A 20,369-nucleotide genomic window follows, 5' to 3' on the forward strand; every position below is an offset into this window, starting at 1 on the left:
TCATTTTCTTTTTTCCACTCATCAACACTGTGCAGTCACACTGAGCTGGATTCCATTTAGCACGTCTCAGCCAACACAGGAAGGGAAGTGATCTGTTGGCTCTCAGGAGTGACGCTGAAGCAAATTCATCACCCTCAGGAACAGGGTTTTACTGTGCTCCCAAGTAAAGAAGTATCACCACTGTGATCTGGAATTGTTCACCAGTTCAGATTTCTTCACCTGTGGGACATGTGCAGCTCTTGCTAGAGAAGTGCAGAGCTCACTTTGTCTAATACACCAGGTGAGTCTGGGTCTTTGACTTGATGTCAACTTCAAGAAATATACACACAGTATAGCTTTGAAATCTGTACATCAAACCAGTTGATCAAATTCTCCTCATACAGTTTTTAGATCAGTAAATAGTTCCACTGGAGTCAAGAGTGCTAAAAGGTGTTTGAGGAAAACCCAGTATTATATATTTGCGTTAAATGCCAAAACATACCCTAAAACACTCCTCTTGACACTTGTCACTGAAACACTTCCAATGTCAACTTCTCCAGGACACTGGAACAATTAACAAGAACTCTGCTATCAAGAACAAAAAACCCAGAAATAAAAATTAAACAAAAAGAAACTTTTATCTTTGTTAAATTCCTGTCAGACACTTGAAATCTTGTTTGTCTGTTCCATGAAATTAAAAGCTTGGCACATTTTCCTTGGATGCCATTTATCAACAATTCCTTTTATCTAGGAACATTTATTGCATATCAGAAATTCACTCGGCTAGGATACTTTTGTTTAGTAGAAAACACTGCCTTCCAGTTATAGCTATGAAGCTCCATACAGTTCAGTAAATGAATTCACCTGGTATTTCTTGCAGCAGTGGTTCCTCGAATTTAAATCGTTTGGAAATGGCTTTCTGCTCAGTTACTTTTTCTTTTTCTGACTGCCTACATTGTCCCAGTGTATATGAAGCCACTACAATTAGTTCTTCTGTCACTATTGATTCTTCTTCTTCAGTCTTCTCAGCATCTACTGGTTTTTCAGAGGCAGAATCTGCACCTTTCTGGGTGACATCACTGGTCTCCCCTCCTGTACTCTTACTCCAGGCCCTGCAAGCAGGATTATCGCTTTGCTCTAGCCATGGATGTTGAAGACATTCTTCAGCGGTTGCCCGGTCCCTGCAGAGGAAGGAAGATGTTGAAATAAGTGTCCAAATGAATTTGAAATCTAGTACCTTGCAGAAGAGATCCATACAAATTATTCAAAGGATATGACTGTATTAAAGACAGACTGATAGAACTTCTAAAAAAAGAGTGCTGATAGCTACCTTTTACCAAAAAAGACCAACAGCAGCCCAAGGAGATGACTGCTAACATTTAAAATAAAGGAGTTCATAGATTCTTAAATATCACAGTTTACACTCCCATGTTTCCAACCAACTTTTGAAGTTTATACAGATGATATTTATTTTTTTATACATGTAGGAAAATTATCCAATCCTTACAATCTTAAAGTATTCCCATACACAAGCAGTAGGCAATTTCAGTAGTTGACATGCCCCATGAAGAACTGGTGAAGTTCCACGGAAAACACCTCTTCTATTTTGAGACCTGGAATTTCCAATTTGCCGCCCATTGAGAAAAGCATACCAATGGACCAGAAAAGAGTAAGGTACTCTACCAACTCATCAAGAATAAAAGGTTCAAAGCACAGTTAATTTAAGAAACATCAGAAAGGTACCTGTGAAGAAAGTCCATACACTGTACCACACGCTGCAATTCATATCCAGTTTTCTGAAGTGAATTTGAGTTTTAGTTACTAACAACTGGACACATTCAGAATACGCAAGTTTGGAGGGAAACAGAGAACTTTTCATGTGTATGAAAAAAGTAATAGCACAATGAAATATGAATAATCAAAAGTTCCCTTATACTTTAAAAATGAAAATGCCAGAACTTGCTACATTTAAAATCAATCTAGTGAGACATGAGCATATAGCGTTGGGTATTTTACTCACTCGGGTTTCTTAACCAGCAGAGTTTTGATGAAATCCACAGCAGACTCCGATATGAGGTCAAAGTCTTCTCCAGAGTAACTTACATTCATTTGAGAGATATTTAAAAATGTTTCTTGTTTATCGTCCCCTAAGAAAGGCGATATCCCTGTTAGCATAACATATGCCAGTACTCCAATGCTCCTAAATTAAAAGTAGGAAACAGAAAAGCAGTTTTTTAGGGTTTGGGTTTTTCTATTATTTTTAAAAAACCTTTTCTGTAAAGTAAGTTATGACGACCATTAATTTGTTCAACTTACCACATGTCAGTTGCTGTACTGATTGGGTCGTAACTCAGAATTTCAGGAGCTATTTAGGGAAGAAAAGGCAAAATAAGTTCTATTTTTGTCATATGCAAACATTATATTGTAGTTATATAGTGCAATAATGGGCATATGGTAAAATTTAATGTAAGTCATTTGAAGCATGACAGTCTTTTGAAATAGAGATATTTCTACTCAAGTTAAAAGCAATGAATGATAGTAATCACTTAAGTTTTATTGTCCTCTTCAGAAACCAGGCCAGTCTCCTTCCCAATTAAGGAAGCTGTATACAAATTTATTATGGAAAAAATGACAAATATCCAACATTCTGTACTCCAGCACTGAAACCCATACCCACAAAGATATACTATACAACTTAAAGATATTTTCAAGTACATTTTCAAGGCCTGGAATGATTTGCTTTTAAAAAATGAAATGGATACAAACCTCCACAAGCTAAAATATTATATTGAGAGACTGAATATGTAATTCTGAACTTTTAATGCAAGTAATACTTGTTATCACTGCTGATAAGATTCATCTAAAGCATGTACTCATCTTCGACACATTCCCTCATTAGACTGGCACGGCTTGCCATGGTTCTAGCTTTTACAGCAGTACCACATCCAAGCAATAAGCTGATCTTCAATATAGGAACTACACAGCCAGCCTGGCATTCACCAAACTGAGGCAGTTTCTCTTTTCACCCCCAAAAGCCTGGATAGTCCCCTCGTCAGGGCTACATCACTCATACAGTAACAACTTACCGACATATTCCGGAGTTCCCATAATTTCTCTTAGTTCCTCACTGCTCTTCATTATTCTGGAAAGGCCGAAATCTACTATCTTAATGTCTCCCAGAGGAGACTTATTGGTTAGTAGAATATTTTGGGGCTGAAAAAAAATACAAGAAGGAGACTTTCAGGATCACCCAAATCTAACATCTATGACACCTTGTTCTCTAATTATTTTAGATCAAGAGTAGCAATAATGCATTCTATAACAAGTACTATACCCAGGATCATTTATTTATGGGTTTCCCTGTCCCCCCCTCAGGTGAACTTGAAGAGACACATAGGCTGAAAGGAGTGGCAGGATTTTTTTTTTTTTTTTTGCTTAGAACACATACAAAAGACATGCCAGTAGCTATCATAACAATAGCATATAAATACCTCCACATTTGTACCTCTAGTCCTTCATATCACCTTTTTAACTTCCCTTTCCTCCTTGCTTCCTTCCAATAGATGGTGTAAAATACCTGCTGCTGAAGGGTGTCCAAAAACACCCGATCATTTCAAAAGACCCGAACACAAAACTATTTTGACTACACCTGGTTTAAAGAAAGTCTGTTGCAACTGACCTCAATCTTGTTCAAAGTACAAACAATTGTATTACAGAATACTAACTGAAGAACAGTTTAAAAAAAATACAGCAGCCTGCAAAACAGGTTTTTAAAAGCATCACCTTTGGATAAACTTGTTTGCTCTGACGTCACTAGATCTTGGCTGTCATCCTTCAAAGCACCTTGTGGTCATTAAGAAGTTCCTTACTGTCTACTTTGAATGCTAGTTCAGTTTAAAAAAAAAATCTGAAAAATAACTTTAGACAACAGGTCTTAGAGATTTTTTTTTTTTTGTAACTGAAGCATATCCTTGCCAAAAAAAAAGTGTGACTCTCCCTGCCCCCAGGCCAATGATCACATTGCATTCTAACAGTAACTTTTTCCGAATGGTAACACTGACAGTTGCCACTACATTCATGCCTCTGGTGACCACAAGTTCCATGAAAGTGAAGAAGCCTTTATTTATTGAGAACCTGGATCATCTTATATTAGAGGTGGTTGAGAAAGGAGGGCAAAGGAATAAACATCGAAGCAACCACTGACTGATAATCCAACTGTATTAAGACCAACATTTATACTTTTTCCCTAATTGCTGAGCCATTCTCTCCTCATCCCCTAGTCAATCATGAAGGCATGCTTTTGCATGAACAGCATCGCTTTTAAACACATAAATAGAACTCTGCAAGAGCCTTTTAAAAACCTTGGGCCAGTTCTCCTTGCTGCAAGACCTAAATACCATCAATTTCCTTCATTCCTACAAAGTTAAACCATGGTATTTCAAACTAACTCCATGACATTGCAGTCCATTTTCTGTTTGTAAATCTATGTTTTAAGAACAGCTTTTTTTTTTTATTACAAACTGGGATCTGGTGGCTGTACAAAGGCATTTGGAGCTGCGCATTACCATATGCTTTATAGTTCACATTTGTTATTCTGTATTTGTATTAGAAAAACAAACACCCAAAAATGCTGACCATGCCTCCCTAATTAGCCTCTCAGATGTTCTTCCCAGTGGGAAATTTAGTTACTTTCTGAAGAGGCAAATAGAAAGCATGAGAAAAGCATTTGTTCTCTATATTTAAACTAGGAAAAGTTTTTAATGGAAATGTTTCACAAAACCTTTAAGCCCTGTATTCGTAGATAATGGAGTTGCCAGAAGTCTTTATTGTCTTTTTAAAAAAACAGTCTTATTACTCAAAACACACCTACGCAGAAAAAACATGTCTAAAGTACAAATTGAATCATAAACCTAAATCAATTCATAATAAAATACCAGCCATTTTCTTCTTTTAAGGAATCGTTATGGGGTTCAAGTGAAGCAACAGTCTAAACACGAGCATGAAACCTTAAAGAAGCCATAGCTTTGAACTTCCCATAGTTTTCAGCTCCACACAATTACTCTAAAGCTTTAAGAAAAGGAAGATAATTTTCCCACATCTGTAAATCTCTTTCTCTTTTGTTTTTCCACTGCTATAATACAACTATGTTCGCCTAATGCTGATGAACTCACAAAGGCAAAAGATATGCAGGCCAAAGGCTCTCCTGGTCACCCTTCTAAAAAGGGTCTTTCATTCTTACAATCAAGCAGTAATGAAACAGCTAATGAAAACTGTCAACTGGTAATATTTAAAAACCTACCCCTCTACTGCAGAAAGGCTTAAGTGCTCCAGTTTAGAACCTCTTTATGTTGTGCACTGAACAAAGACATAAAAAGAAAAAATTCCTGCCTAAATGGACAATCTGAATGGATGTACTTTACTACAAGATTGGTATGTGCACAGAAACCACATGATGTGGCCACACGAGTCTAGCCCAATGTCACGTTATCATGGCCAGAAACAGGTACCTTTGGAAAGATTATAAAAAGAAAAGAGTGGTGTTTTTCCAGGCATACTATCAGCAATCAGAAACTTAGGCTTTTGGAATTTGAGATGTTGGTTATACCTGTATCATCATTTTAGAGTAAAAGCAGTGAAAAGCATCATTTATCAATGTAAATATTAACCAGTTTTACATTTTTCACTTAAACTGGACTAAACTACTATACATAAAGAAGAGCATAGCTTTCTTGACACTATCAACTTTAGTACAAAGGCCAAAGTAAGGCAATATGTACAAAGATCTAGTCTCATGAAGAAACTTATTCTGCAAATAACACAAATAGTTTGTAATAAGTGTACTTGGTGAAATGGGGTACCCTTCAACCCTACATTGCCAGCAGGTTTTGGAATCTTGTAAACTGACTATATAATTGCAAATCTGTATATTTACCATTGTTCCAGAAGTTTCTATGAACCTTTGGCCCTAATATTTCTTGTATCTTTAGTTGGTTTCAAGAAGAGTATGGCTAAGGATGCATAATAAAAGTGATGTTTTTAAACTAATCAATGCCTCACCTTAACCTGCAATATTAGGTTAGGTATCTGATTTAATGATAAGATAGAAAAGAAAAATCAGATTCCCTAGAAGACAAGACAGGAATTATCCAAGGAATAATGGGCAGAAACAGGAAAAACCCCAGCTGCATTATGTGTAAAGATACTAAAGCAGGCTAATCAGTCTGCCCCTTGCAAAGTTAAAGGACTCCCGTATCTTTAAGCAATTGAAATGTAAGAGCAGAATTTGCTTGGGGGTTGGATTGTTTTGGTCCATGTGTACAAGTGGAAAAAAATGCAACAGTCACTAAAAGAGTACACATGTTGGACTGGCATCACACCTTATTTGCCAAAATAGGCAATGCAAGTCTCAAATTAAGAAATAAGGCTATAATCCAAATAGGTTCTGTAGAACTTGAATACTCTGTACCTGCCTATTAATAAACAGCTTTGCTCTAATTGCTATAAAGGTTTGAACTTCAGATTAAACTGTTCTTTTGCCTTGAAAAATCAATATTTTAATTTTTAAATTTTTTCTTAGTTTCCTGGATGTTCCTTTAGACAAGGAATACTACACTTCTACTAATACTACACTTCTGCATAATAAACATTCCGCCTTAATCCACCTGGAAAACTCAGTTGAGAAAATTAATCTGTGATGGTCTTGCAACAGGCCACTTCTTTTGTAATTGCATTAGTTTGCTTTCTGAATATTGGTGTAAAATGACACCCAAAACAATTTCAGACAATGATTTTTCTAGCTGTCCTCACTGTCCACAACATCTTGAAAACAATAGAGAAGGAGGGAAAAGTTGTCCGTTGGATAGCAAGAGTAATATATACTGTAGGAGAGTGCTGCTTGGAGCAGTCATTGTGTAAGGCTCTTTACCTATCTCTACTGTGTGCAAGAGGCAGCTAGGCCTTCCTCAACGCCCACGCCTTTTTAAATTCTCTTCCATTCCCAAGTACCTTCAGCTTTTACCAAACACCAATTCAAGTCAAACAGCAAAAACACAGAGAAAGGAGTCTTCCCTTACTCTGCAGCTTTTATGCACCATTAAAAGGAGATGAAAGACTCCTGACTACAATCTGTGCACACCCTGCATATTAAATAGCATCAACACAATACTGTCGAGTGATACTTAATCTGCACTCAGTAGCATTATATTTGCTCTTTCTCCAAGACAAAACTGGATTACATGATTGGATTTTGCTATTAAAAACAAGCCATTTTCCAACCATCTTTCAGGAGGACCATGCTTTTGGAAAGAAATTATTAGGTGGCAACCCTGTTAAGCCACGTCGAAATACCCCATTTTGTCTGCAGTGTTTAGTCTCATAGGAAAAATCTTGCATCTATGAAGGGTCAGACAGAAGCTAAAGCAAGCTGTCAGTGTCCTAGATCTGGTTGATTAGGTTTATAATACAAAACTACAACAAACTGACAATCACACACTGACAACCGTTTTGACTTTAACTCTTATTGGCATAGAGTCTGACTTTTTTTGAAGGTGCAACATAGGAAAATTGGATGGACCTTTCCAAAGGTATGTGTACCAGACAAATAAAAGGGAAACCTTTAGAGACACAAATGCAAAACTAATAGCACACAGAAAACATTTTAGCAAGTATTTGTAAACTTTTTGATATTGGCAAACACCTTGCTTACCAGCAGTACACTTTGCACAAGTTTTCCAAATGTCATCCACAAAACTAAGTATTTAGTAAATTCCATAGTTCTGTAAGCACTAGGTGAAGCAGCATGAGCCATACTATACACCAGAAGATGGTTTGAAGCCAGTAGGTTAATAAACATGCAGCCAAAACCAGCACTCAACTTCAATCTGAGTTTCTTGAAAAACGGGCCTTTTTAGGGCATGCAAGGTATGTGGGTCAATCAATCTTTGCAAGTCATGGTTCTTAATCCTGCAGTTTCCATCATTCTTATTTGCCAATATTCTGAAGACTTCCCTAAACCTTATTTTGCAAAAGACCAATAGTCTCATATAGAAAGTAATCACACTGTCATTAGAACTGCTATTAAGATCCACTTTTCAAAAACACATTGCATACTGCAGTAAAGTATAAACGTATTAAACTCAAACACTTGACCATTTGCTCTAAGGTTTATAAAGCAGCAAAGCAATGCTGGATCTTTCATTGCGAACTGGAGATGCTCAATTTTATAACATAAGTTTTCTGATCAGCTGGAAAGAGTTTAAGTAAGCTTTTTCTGAACTTTGAAGAAGCTACCTGTCCACAAGCTGTAATCAACACCCCAGTCTACCTTTGCCATTAAGTACTGCCATCAAAGGAAACACAACGTATTTCTGATTACAGATACCCAGCTGATGGTGCTCAGGAACACCGCAGCTTTAACTAAAAACATGTATGAACATATACTGTCCATGAAAGACATGTTTTAATTTTACACACTTTACTTCAAGGAGATTCAACAGAAATATTTTTGGCCAACCATAGTAGAGACACTGAGTATCTCGTGTAAGTGTACTAGAACTTTAAGGAATTCTAACTGCTCAGTTTTAGTCCTCCTGAACACTTACTCTCACATCACTTGCTAAAAATTTTCCATTAATTATTTTAGTACAATTATTAATATTCTCTATGTATGACTACATCAATGGGCTACAGAAAGTTTTAAAGGATTCCAGAGAATTTGAATAAATGGTTGGAAAACCAGACAGATAAGATATTTGTGTGCAAATATTACTCATCATCTGCTTTAGCCAATGAATGGTACATGATGTGCTAGGTTATATATTAAATATGTACAGCTTGATACTGGAATCTCCTGGTAGCTTTGTACTACTGCCAAAATGCAATTAAGTGTAAATAAGGATCTCAGCAACAGAAGAAACACGTACATCCTTACTAAATGTGGGAATTGGACATGTAAAAAAATAATTTTAAAATACTAGTAATAATAAATATCTTGCATTAAGCAAGGCAGTATAAAAAAAAGTTATGAGTTTGAGTTCAACCTCAAAATGAGAAAATTGCATCTTCCATATGAGTGTATGGATGGAAGCTAAAGGAATTAATTGCAGCTTGCTGCCAACAGGAGACAATAGTTTTCTGGATCCCTGTAACAACTTCCTTTGTAACCATAAGCAGTACTCTGGATTTTCTATAATGGCAACTGTACTTTCCTCTTGATTTGGGTCAAGGCTGCTTTTCAGTAAGAAAATATATTTATTCCGGTAAGTCATGATAATTGATATACCAATAGGGTGGTGACCAACTGTTTGGCAGTAAATGGAAAACATTTAAGTTAAGTTTTACAGTAATTTTAAAAAAAAAATCAAGTGTTATAATTATGCTTAACACATTAATACACTGTTTACCAGTCCTGTATGAACACTTGATTCTGAAACATTACACTTTATACTACCGGTGTCTCTGCCATCCTTCTGCTTCATTAAAACTCAAGTCAATGCAAAAACGCAACCTATTTTTTAATGGCCATGTAATACCCAGATATTTTTACTGCACTTTAGAATTGAGCCAGGTCTTGCCTAAAGTACTCATTCACGATTTACAGTGCAATGCAAATCCACTTTTGACTTCATTATATTTCACTTAAACAAATGAAGTTTATATTTGACACAATCATAGAAACTCCCCAGAAGGCTTGCAACCCTGGCACCTACTGCATCTCAAAGGCTGAATTTTATCATTTGAGGAATAATTGCATTAAAATTGTGTTAATTACAAATTGGCATTAGTATGACATATGACCAATAAGAAAGCCAGCAGATAAGAAATTAGTGAGAAAAACACACTAACAGTCTTACCTTTAAGTCAAGATGGACCACATTGTTTCTGTGCAAGAATGAAACTCCTTCTAAGATCTGCTTCATAAGTCGTTTAACATCTTTTTCTTTGAAGGCTTCCTCTCTTTCAGCCACACACTGGTCAAAGATTTCACCTCCAGCAGCACTATGGAACAATATGAATTTTATTATTTCAAAGACTAAGTTACAGCACCCATTTTTTTCTACTCACACTGTTTTATTTAGCATAAGAACAAGGAGCAGGCAGTAGCATGCAACAGTGATATTTTCAGTTATTAAACATCTGGCAAGCTTTTACAGCCTAGGAAGACTTCTCTGCAGATGGCAGCTTTGGGGAGAAGCAGAGATCTTAGTCATTTAGGTCAGAGAATATGAATACTACAGAAACTTTTGGGGCTATTTTGGAAACACTATTGACTGTGCTTCGAGATGAACACCACATCTGTTTGAAGGCAGTGTTTACATAAAAGATGTGCCTTTTGCCATTCCTATGAAACTACATGGAACTTTGGCCAAGGTAAGCCTTTGTAAACACAAAGCAAAACAGCCCCACTCCCAATCCTCCTCAAAACACTTTGCACATACTCAAAAGACTAAAGTTTATAACTGAATTGTTTGTGAAGTCTCTGGTCTACAGGGATGCATTAAGTTTCTAAATGGCTTTCATCTAAAAATAATTTTGAAAATTTTAGCTCTCTGCTTGCTTCCTTATCTTTTGTTTGTATATGTTTAAATAACAAAGTAACAAAAATAACTACAGATGAATGAATGTTTTTAAAGTACTCGGAAGCCACAATGCAGTACCATCTCTTTACAGCAGTGACTCTAAAGAACTAAAATTGTTTTACAATATAATCACATAGTACCAAAAGTAAAATAAGCAGAGTAGAGGCTCCATCTTAAAACAAGAATGGGCATAAGAACATTAGAATGGAGCCATTTTGCATGTGGATTGTTGAATTACTACTTCGCAATGTATAAATTAAATCAACACATACACACTTTGTTCTGCATGAAATTCTATAATCATCCCTTAGTGAAAGATGGTGAAAGCCCTGAGGACAGTATCTTCTTGAGGTACCCCAAACTGTGACATGCAAACCTGACTTTGCACAAGCGTTAATCTTCATTGATGCATAGCCATCTATTCTGCCTTTGCTTGCTCTTTAATAAATTATATTACCTAAGCAATCCAGAAGAGAGAGGTGCACATTCAACAAGGATGTAACAGCAAATGAAACTTCTACAAAATTGGTGCATTTGGATTATGTGCCCCCAGAAAAAGAACACAAATATACTCAATTTTTTACTTTGTCAATACTAACTTTGCTGCTACAGTCCTAGTACGTAAAAATGCCTCATGGTTTATAAAAACATTTTGCCTTCCCACACGTTCTCATGACTGTTATTTAAAATTCTGCCTGTGGATTGTCTTGCAAGCAAAAAGCATTTAAAAGAGGGTTAGACCTTAACTTTTTCTGAAGAGTTTTATATTTCTGTTCTATATGCTGGCATATTGGTACAGAAGTACAATTTGATTTATTAAACTAGGATTTTATTTTAAACAAGAAAAGTCCATTAAATATTTTTCTTCATCTTGTATCAAAGATGACAGAACTCAATAAAATTAGTTTTCAAATGAGTATTAATACCTTAATTCCTCTAGAAAAATTGCATATGCCCGGCAATTTAGCACATCTTTCTTGATCACATTTTTATTTAATTGAAGGAAAAAGTTAGTAATATTTCAGCTTTCAACATGATTCAGGTATTAATGACATTCTTAAAATTGACACTGGATAGTATATTGCAATACTCTAAAAGAAATTCTTTTAAAAGCAACATCAATTGGATGTTCAAGCTAAGGATAGAAAGACTTCTACTGTAATCAATAACCTAAACTTTCTACTTTGAGAATGCCTTAATATGTTACTTAGAAGAATGATTTTATTCCTCGTAGAAGTAGATTATAATGCACATACAGTTAAAAGATCTACTACCAAAATTACTAACAACACGACATGTTTTATAGCAACAACCATAGGATTTTGCTGGTATAGCTCTGACACTTGAAATAAGCAAACAGTACTTCTGCAATTTAATTTTATGTGAAATAGGATTTATACCTTAAAACTGGTGTTGTCAACCAGGGATCACACTTCATTTTTAATAGACTCAAGTGAAAATCAGCAACAGGGGCGGGCCTTAAAGCCTCGTTTGCTATATGTCTGTTTGGTAGACATCTGTTACAAATAAGTCACACTAATAAGGAAATTAACATTGAAGTAGGCACCAAGCTAAAATATAAGCTATGTAGAATTTTAATACTACACTTAAAAGTTTCACATGGCAAGGTGGTCTCCCATGCAATGTTTCATTTTTTGATCAACTTCACTATTTAGATAGAACAACTTTTTCCAGACAATTCATTCTATCAGAAAATTACCACATTCAAACAAGTAACTAGTGATCCTTTACAAGAACACAGGGAAATTTCTTACTGCAACTGTTTTGTGTATTGTTGCTGTGGAGTGAGCTTAATTGATTCCCTCAAGCACAACAGTCAGCTAGCTGTGAGCCAACCCAGTCACAAGTGGTTGGAAGTACAATGTCAAAACAAACTCCAAAAAGATTCTCCAGCACGTCTATGACAAATTTTGCCAACCTCCTTAAAAATACTGTCAACTCAGTTATTTTGTATTCCCTATGTAGAGTTCAGGGGAAAAAAGAAAATTAATCAAAACACAGAAGGGATTAAAATACCTGCCAGGAAAATGTTATGGGCATGTCATTGCTATGATTTCTGTATACATGCAGACCAGGAGTTTTTTGGTATTTATAACATTTACCCATTTTCCCCTCTAAGAACACATTTTCCATTAAGCTGTAGCTTTTCTAACGGTCATTATGAAATAACCACTTTGCAAACCACTGCGCACTCCCACCCACCTCCATAGAAAATGTTTCTAGGGGATAAAAGCAAAGAATTGTCCTCAGGACAAGAAAGTCTTTAGGAAAACAAGCCATCTTAATCTGAAAAAAATGGATAAGGAAATATTTAAGAGCACTATGTTTTGAAATCCACTGTTACTTAAAATGCATTATTTCTCTAGTATGGGCTCCCTTAGCTAGGTGTACGAAAAAATGAGATACATAAGAATTCTTTCCAAACTTAAAAGCTACGGCAACTAGAATTCTTTAGCTATTTTAATTTGTTTATGAAAGTACTGTTGTGCTAATAACTTCTCTGTAGTTTCAAGTGAAATCCAACTGCTCTTCATCAACGAAAAGCATGCTAACATTTTATTACAGCTTATCAGCACAAATGAGCTAAAAGTCATTTGAAAGTCCAGAACATTAATCTTGGTTACAGTTATGTTGACTTTAAATTCAATGGAGACTGCTTATCTTCATTCAAACATACCCTAACAATGCACTGTCTGGAATTCAGCATCGTACTTCTTTCAAGTGCATTTACAATACACTAACACAGTCCTTCAGCATATCATTAGAAACAGATTGAACAAATCTATTTCAGTGCATCTGAAAAAAATTAAACATTTCCCCCAGCTTTAATGGATCAGACATTAAGATAGTCTTCTGAAAGACTCAGGACAAATCTTCAGAGTACAGATACATAGATAATAAGTTTCTAGAATACATTTGATTTCAAATGCTGAGTGAGACTATATACAGCCTGCAAAGCTCTAAAATTTACTTCCTGAATCTTGTGCTCTGTCAAAAGCCTTTCTTGAAAGGGTTATCTTTGGAAGATAAATAGAAACTCATCTGCTTTCTGTACCCAGAGCTTATATTACAAGAAGATCACAAGGTGGTTGTAACACTATCAGAAATTTTGAGGTTACACATCAGGTTTCTGTAATATCCGACCCACTAATATCATCTGTCCCTTCCATAGATGTATAAACATATGGTGATGAACACTTATAAAAAACGCCAGTTCTTAAGCATCAGATGCTCTTGTTGCTCTTTCTTTCAAAAGGAATTGGAAAAAGCCAGGTAGGTTACATACAAATATTGAGCCTAAAATCTATCAAATTTTCTTTTTTCCTTTTATATCTGATGTGTTAGGTTTCCCAGACTGTATCTCTACCTTTTTCAGTAAAAATCCAGTTTTCTTTCATTCCATTTTCACTGAAATATAGAAACATGACTGACCCATAGATTAATTCCAGGCTTTACATACTACCCCTTCAGACTTACCCCTTCAACTCCTACTTAAATACTCTCTTTGAGGTCTTGTGCCAGCAAACAGAAATCAGAGACTGTTGTCAGAGTGGATGCAGATAGCCATCAATTTGCTATCCTACAGCTGAAGCCAACACTGTTGCTTCCCATTGCTCAGCACTTAATATAGTGACCAATTTTGTTTTCTGTCAAAAACTGATACTGCTTGAAAGACAGCTCTCCATGTAACATTAATATTTCTCTTCATGAAGGCAAAGCACTAGATGTCCCCCTCACCCCTTATGACAGATTCAACATCAAGACAAGAAACTTTAAAACCTTAGCAGATAAAAGTTCATGGCCAACAATTAAGTATTTGTTTTTCTCCGCTGCAAGATAGATAAAGATCTGCCACACAGACCATCAAGCCTAACAGACACTGAAATGCCCTAGAGAAGCTTGCAGTCTAGATACATTCTTTAATCCTCTGCATACAGAATGTCAGAAATTTACTAACATTCATACCTGTTCTGTTGCAACATGTCTCTGGAACATGCTGACATTAAAGAAGCATTCAGACATATTTGCTGAAGTCAGGGAAAGACTGTTTTTGTAATTTACAATTCTAACACACTGCTATTTATCTGAAAGAAGGTATGACTGTTTGATGCCTATAAAAACAATAATGTTGCTAATTACTGAACATCCTGGTGACTACTGAACAACCTAGTTAATACTTGGGATTAAAAATGTTTTGTGATTTTAAGAGAATTGAGTTCTAAAGGAAAACTAGCAATTTTGCATTAAAATTACCACAAAACCCATTGCTCATATCAAGCTTTGGAGTCTACCGCTCATGTTACATCCCTGCAGGATCCAGAAATTTAAACAGTATTCTAGTTAGTTCTGTGCTGCTAGTGTTTAAAGCATGTATTTATGAGTCTCCAAGAACAGCAGTTAACTCCAGAAGATCTGTCACATCTTTGCATTATAACAGATACTTGAATATTTCATAAATCGTGAATTCCATAAGGGCACAATGAAGTTGAAAAAATATATTCTAGACAGTGAACTGAACTTTAAAAATACAATTTCTTTTGACTTCTAAACAAGATCAGATTGGGACACAAGATTTCTCACCATTTCTTTGCGTTATCAAGCAAGAAGAGCTGTACAAACTACATTTATCTTAGCAGACAGGTTAAGTCACTTCTGAACTATCGAGCCTCACTGTTCCTCTCCTAATTATTTAAAATCCATAGAGCTTGAACAGGTTCTTAACAGCTTTCAATAGCAACAAGCATTTGGCTGCCTCTTGGAACCTATGTGTCAAATTCAGGACATGGTTTAGGGGACATGGTGGTGCTGGACTAATGGTTGGACTTGATGATCCTGAAGGTCCTTTCCAACCTAGTGATTCTGTGATTCTGTGAAATATCTAAGCCACCAGCATATTAGATGAACAGTCACAACAGCTGCAGAAACCCCATCTGGACAAACTCAAGGGAGGAAAAATACACAGATAAATGTAAAGTCACGAGTTAAAAGTCATTTGAAAGAAACTATTCTAGGTCTGAATCCTCCTACTCTTTTTCTTCCCCCAGAAGATAATGGTTTAGGGAACTTTTCATTGTAGATCATAGGGGTTTTTGGAATTTTTTTTTTTTTTAAAAAAACAATGATGTTGTTTTCAATACCTTTTTCATAATGGTAAAAAAACCCCTCCAAAATCAGATTTCACTTCATCTTTGTCACTGTCAATAAAATACACTTCAGTTTTTGAACAGATACTCATTGGTTCTTTCCTCTTCCTCTTTTACAAGTAGGGAATGTACACAATTCATATTTCACTAAAGATTTTTTTAATTACAACTATAGTTCAAGCTTTGAAAGATACTACATAATTGGAAAAATTTATTATAATCTGCAGTAGTTACAAGACTGCACATAACTTCTCGTATTACTGATTTTCGTAGCAATTCTTTTTGAACTCAAACAATTTTGAGCTCAAGCTCGTGTAACCGGCCAGCAATAAAATCTTTTCACATTATTCATATTGACACACAGTCTTTTTACATTATTAGTTTCAAGCAAATACTTCAGAAGGTTATTCAGGAATTATTACTAGTACTTACTATTCCAGAACTAAAATAATCTCTGTTGCAGTTTCATAAACTTCATACAAGTTAATGACCCAAAGGTTGCATTGTGCCAGCTCAAGGACTGCAATTTCATGGATTATTTCCATCCGACAGTCTTGGCCCTTTCTTCTTTTTCTCATGAATTTCGCTGCAAACTCTCTTTCAGTGTCTTTCTGGATACACTTCTTCACCACTGCAAATTTTCCTCTGAAATGAAAGAAGAATTTTAAGTTAAAATTAAGTCCCTTAGTGACAACACTGGTGTGGCCCTTATAAATTAACATTACAGGAAACTTGAACTAAATCACTGTTAATGAATACATTTAAAATATGTTCTAAATTTAGAAAGATGCCTTGCGGAGTGATAATCCCTACACTGAAGTTAGGAACATCACAAGGCAGAATGTAATTTAACCTCCATTAAAAGTAAAGACTTAAACCTATCACTTCAAGGAGCATGGATTTCAAAAATACAGAATAAACAAGCTGTGCTAGTTTGCAAGATTAAGGTATCCTCAAACCTTTCATTAAAAAAGCTGGCAGAAACCAAAGTGTACAAGCAGGCAATTTATGCTTTCTGTGACTACATCACAATAGCTAAAGTAATTGCCCAGCTATTGTTTTATAAAGTATCCCACCATATTCAAGGCTACAGCAACCAGCACTCTTACTGAACAACTGCTCAAAATGCTGCTCCATTTGCCATGCAACACCCAGACTCTGCTCTGCATTGGTATCTTCACCATAATATGTCTCAAATGATAACAGCCAGAGGTTTTTTTGGTTGTTTAACAGTTCTCAAAATCCCTTATTCTTAGGCTCACTGTAGAAGTAAGGAACATCACCACCATTAATGGGTTTAAACTAAAATTCAACTAGATAAGGAGGCAATTTTTCACAATGAGGGTGGTGAAACAGTGGCACAGGTTGCCCAGAGAGGTAGCAGATGTCCCATCCCTGGACACATTCAGGGTCAGGCTAGACGGGGCTCTGAGCAACTTGTTCTAGTTGAAGATGTCCCTGCTTACTGCAGGGGGCTTGGACTAGGTGACCTTAAAAGCTCCCTTCCAACTAAAACCATTCTATGATTTTAAAAAAATTAAGCAGCTTGACCAACATAAAGCTTTCTAACAAAATTTGTGACAACGATAATGTGAATACAAACCACACTGAGCAGAACTGAGCATAGCACTTAACCCATGTTAATGAGCGTCCCTTCTGACAAAACACACAACCGATGAGTTACACCAAGCCAGCAGGCTAGCTCAAACCACACTGCAGCACTTACGTCAGAAGACTTCCCCCCAGCATTTTGGACTGAATTGTCTGCTCTAAACTTCTTTGCAATAGAGTCCCACACCACCTGCTCCACTCTGTTCCATTCATGCAGTATGGATTTTTAGACTGAAAAGGTCTAATTAATTAATATCTGTCATCTAATGCAATGATGAGTTCTTTGAAGTATAGCAATCTTTTTTTAGTTCTTGCCAGACAGGTATAATATAAATAAAAAAGATAGTTTTGATTAACATGTAGAATTTTTCTTATAAAGCTGCAGGAACAGCTTGGAGATCGGTATTTTGGTTCTTTACTTAATTTATTGTAGGATTGATGAAACCAAAGTAAGAGTCCTTGTCTGGTCTGGAATACAATTACATGGGTCTTGCCTCTCCTGCCTCCAAGTTGAAGTTCACAGAATTAATAATTCAGCTCATGTCAAAGTTTTCACTCCTCACAGCTCCTAACCTATTGGCAGACTCATGTTTCCATGGAACATAACTGCTAAAAGAAGTTGTGGTCAGCTTGCTTTTAATAGGCATTTGTTTCAAAATTACCCTGTCTAAATGAATTAAGTCAAATAAGCACCCACAAAGTGGGTATTTGCTAGGCAATCTCACCAAAATAATCTGACTTCTAACCACTGATACAGCCACAGTTATTCCTCTAGGAATAATGTTTTGCATAAGCACACATTATCTACAGCACAACAGGTATTAAGGCTTGATCAGAGCACAGCCCAGATGGCTGTGAAGGTAGACAAACAATAAGAACATGCCTTCAATGCCTAGAATCCATTTTTTTGGGAGAAAGGTCTTCATTATTAATACATTGGTTAAGACAAGTTTTGCTTTGCAAATGCATGAAAAGAGTAGCACAGGATTTTGTAGCACTAGGAAGGTGTGGTCAAAAGAGTTACCACAGAGTATCACAGGAGCAATAGACACCTAAAGCCTCGAATAAAGCCTAAACAACCTGCTAGGTGCCTGGTACACATGTTGGAAGAACTAACAAATATATAGTAGAAACAGCTCACCAGGAAACATAGGAATATGCTAACGATGCTCCTGATCCAAAAAATATTGCAAGGACAGTGTTTCTTTTAGGCAGATTTCTAGGAAGTTTGTCACATTAGGCTTGCAGCTACAAGTATAAACATCCCTCCAGTATTGCAATCCTAACCACAACTGAAAGCAACCTTCCTTATCTAGCCAGTGAAAAGGATTTTAAATTATTCCAAATGAAGACATGCATCTGTATGGTTTGTGTACAATATAAAGCTATACTTTTATTGAAAGTGTCAAAATTCTCGCTCAAGTTTTTAGCACTGAAACCAAAAACAGCACAGAGAAAAACCTAGTGACTGTGCTGATAAGAAAACACCCAAAAGAAAAATAAATTGAGAGACTAACAAATAAGCCCTTTAACAGCAAGTTATTTTAACACCTGGTGGATACTCAGCCTTTATACCAAAAACCTAGACCCCTGGGTTCAGCGTGCTGTATTTTTCTTAAATAGCCTGTGAATGCAGTTTCCTTCCGGTTGAATGTCACCTTAGTGCAAAGTCAAAAGCTTTTAATTCTAGCACCGGTGAAGGATGTAGAGAAAGTAGTTTAGAAAAGTTTGAACTCTCTATAATACAGCTTTCAAGAAGCACAGTGGTGTTTTGCATTACATACAAAATCTATCTAGAAGCAAGTTAATTAGCCTAATTAGTACCAATGTTGCCGATTCATCACACATTAGTCACTATGGAAATAAAACAGCATTCACAGGGCAGCGAGAAACAGCAAGAGCCACCACTGTGTGTGGCCACGCATGTCCTCTTTAGCTGAGCTGGCCAGAAGCCTGATAGGTGACGTAATGAAAAGGACAGGTTACACGGGAGTTCAGCTGGCTGACAAATACTAATCCTTAGTTGTTTAAGGCCAAGAATCCTGCCCAGGTTCTTTATGGCTATACCTATCATTAGAACTCATCTTTTCTGAAAGCAATCCCCAAAAAGATCAAACTTGACAAACCTGATGCTTACAGCTAATAGAACTAATTACTGTGCAGCAATCTAGATTCATGCATGAGACAATTTCAGAGCTAAGATCCAAAAATACCATCCATTGTATGGTTAATCCAAAAGATAAATTTGTAAAGAATTTCTTTTTGATAGAGACAGAATAGTAGGTAAAACTGATATAAACAAGCTTTCCGATAAAGTACACATTGTATATGCTTCATCTTCGCTTTTCTTAACATTCTGCTTTTCAGAACTCCTTATTAAAAAATTATTAAATAGTGAAAATATTATTAAAGCAGAGCATTGCTAGTTTAGCTGTATTGAGAAGAGCTAGCAGCAAGAACACTGCATTGAAGGAAGAACAATTTTGAGAGAAAATACTTGATGTGCATCTCCAAAGTTAAAAACTGACTACCAGTCATCCAAACACAAACAAAAATGCTTTGAAGGGAGATGTGAATAGCAAACTAGAAGTAGTTCTTAGTCCTTACAAGAGTCTCATCCAAGAATTACGATTTAAGATAAATCATATCTGATTACAAAGAAGCTCAATGTCACCTTTTCAGATCGCCAACAGAATTAGCATTGTTTTATCTGGCATACATTATGGCTTAAAGCTAAAGCCTCAACTCACAAATCAAATGTCAAATGAGATAAAAGCAGGAACATTTATGTCACACTAGTTAATTTTGGTTGTCATAGGCTCAGAAGAACAGAGAACTAACCTTACTTTAATAATTATTTTTGAAGTGACTTATAAAACTCTGTCACTGTAACAAATGCAAGAATGACAGCAATTCCTGCAAAGATATTTACTTTTTATAAAGTTCAGAAAACTTTTCTGAGACCCACAAAATTGGATGCAATTTATTCCGTAACTCATATCAACCATTTCTTTCTAAAGTATGTGTCTTTTCCCTA

At 36.0% G+C, this 20,369-nt stretch overlaps 1 protein-coding gene across 1 annotated transcript; it reads right to left on the reverse strand.

The window, feature by feature from the left end:
• Positions 1 to 345: 345 nt before the first annotated feature.
• On the reverse strand, positions 346 to 16,366 carry STK17A (serine/threonine kinase 17a; the record flags this gene model as incomplete). Its single annotated transcript, XM_010282121.1, has 6 exons — positions 346 to 1,160; positions 2,000 to 2,179; positions 2,296 to 2,344; positions 3,066 to 3,192; positions 9,831 to 9,975; positions 16,154 to 16,366. Coding segments are annotated over 6 exons (1,048 nt in total), but the record flags the coding sequence as incomplete, so codon positions are not given.
• Positions 16,367 to 20,369: the final 4,003 nt, after the last annotated feature.

This window comes from Phaethon lepturus, unplaced genomic scaffold (genome assembly GCF_000687285.1).
Source record: "Phaethon lepturus isolate BGI_N335 unplaced genomic scaffold, ASM68728v1 scaffold360, whole genome shotgun sequence".
NCBI classification, from domain to species: domain Eukaryota; kingdom Metazoa; phylum Chordata; class Aves; order Phaethontiformes; family Phaethontidae; genus Phaethon; species Phaethon lepturus.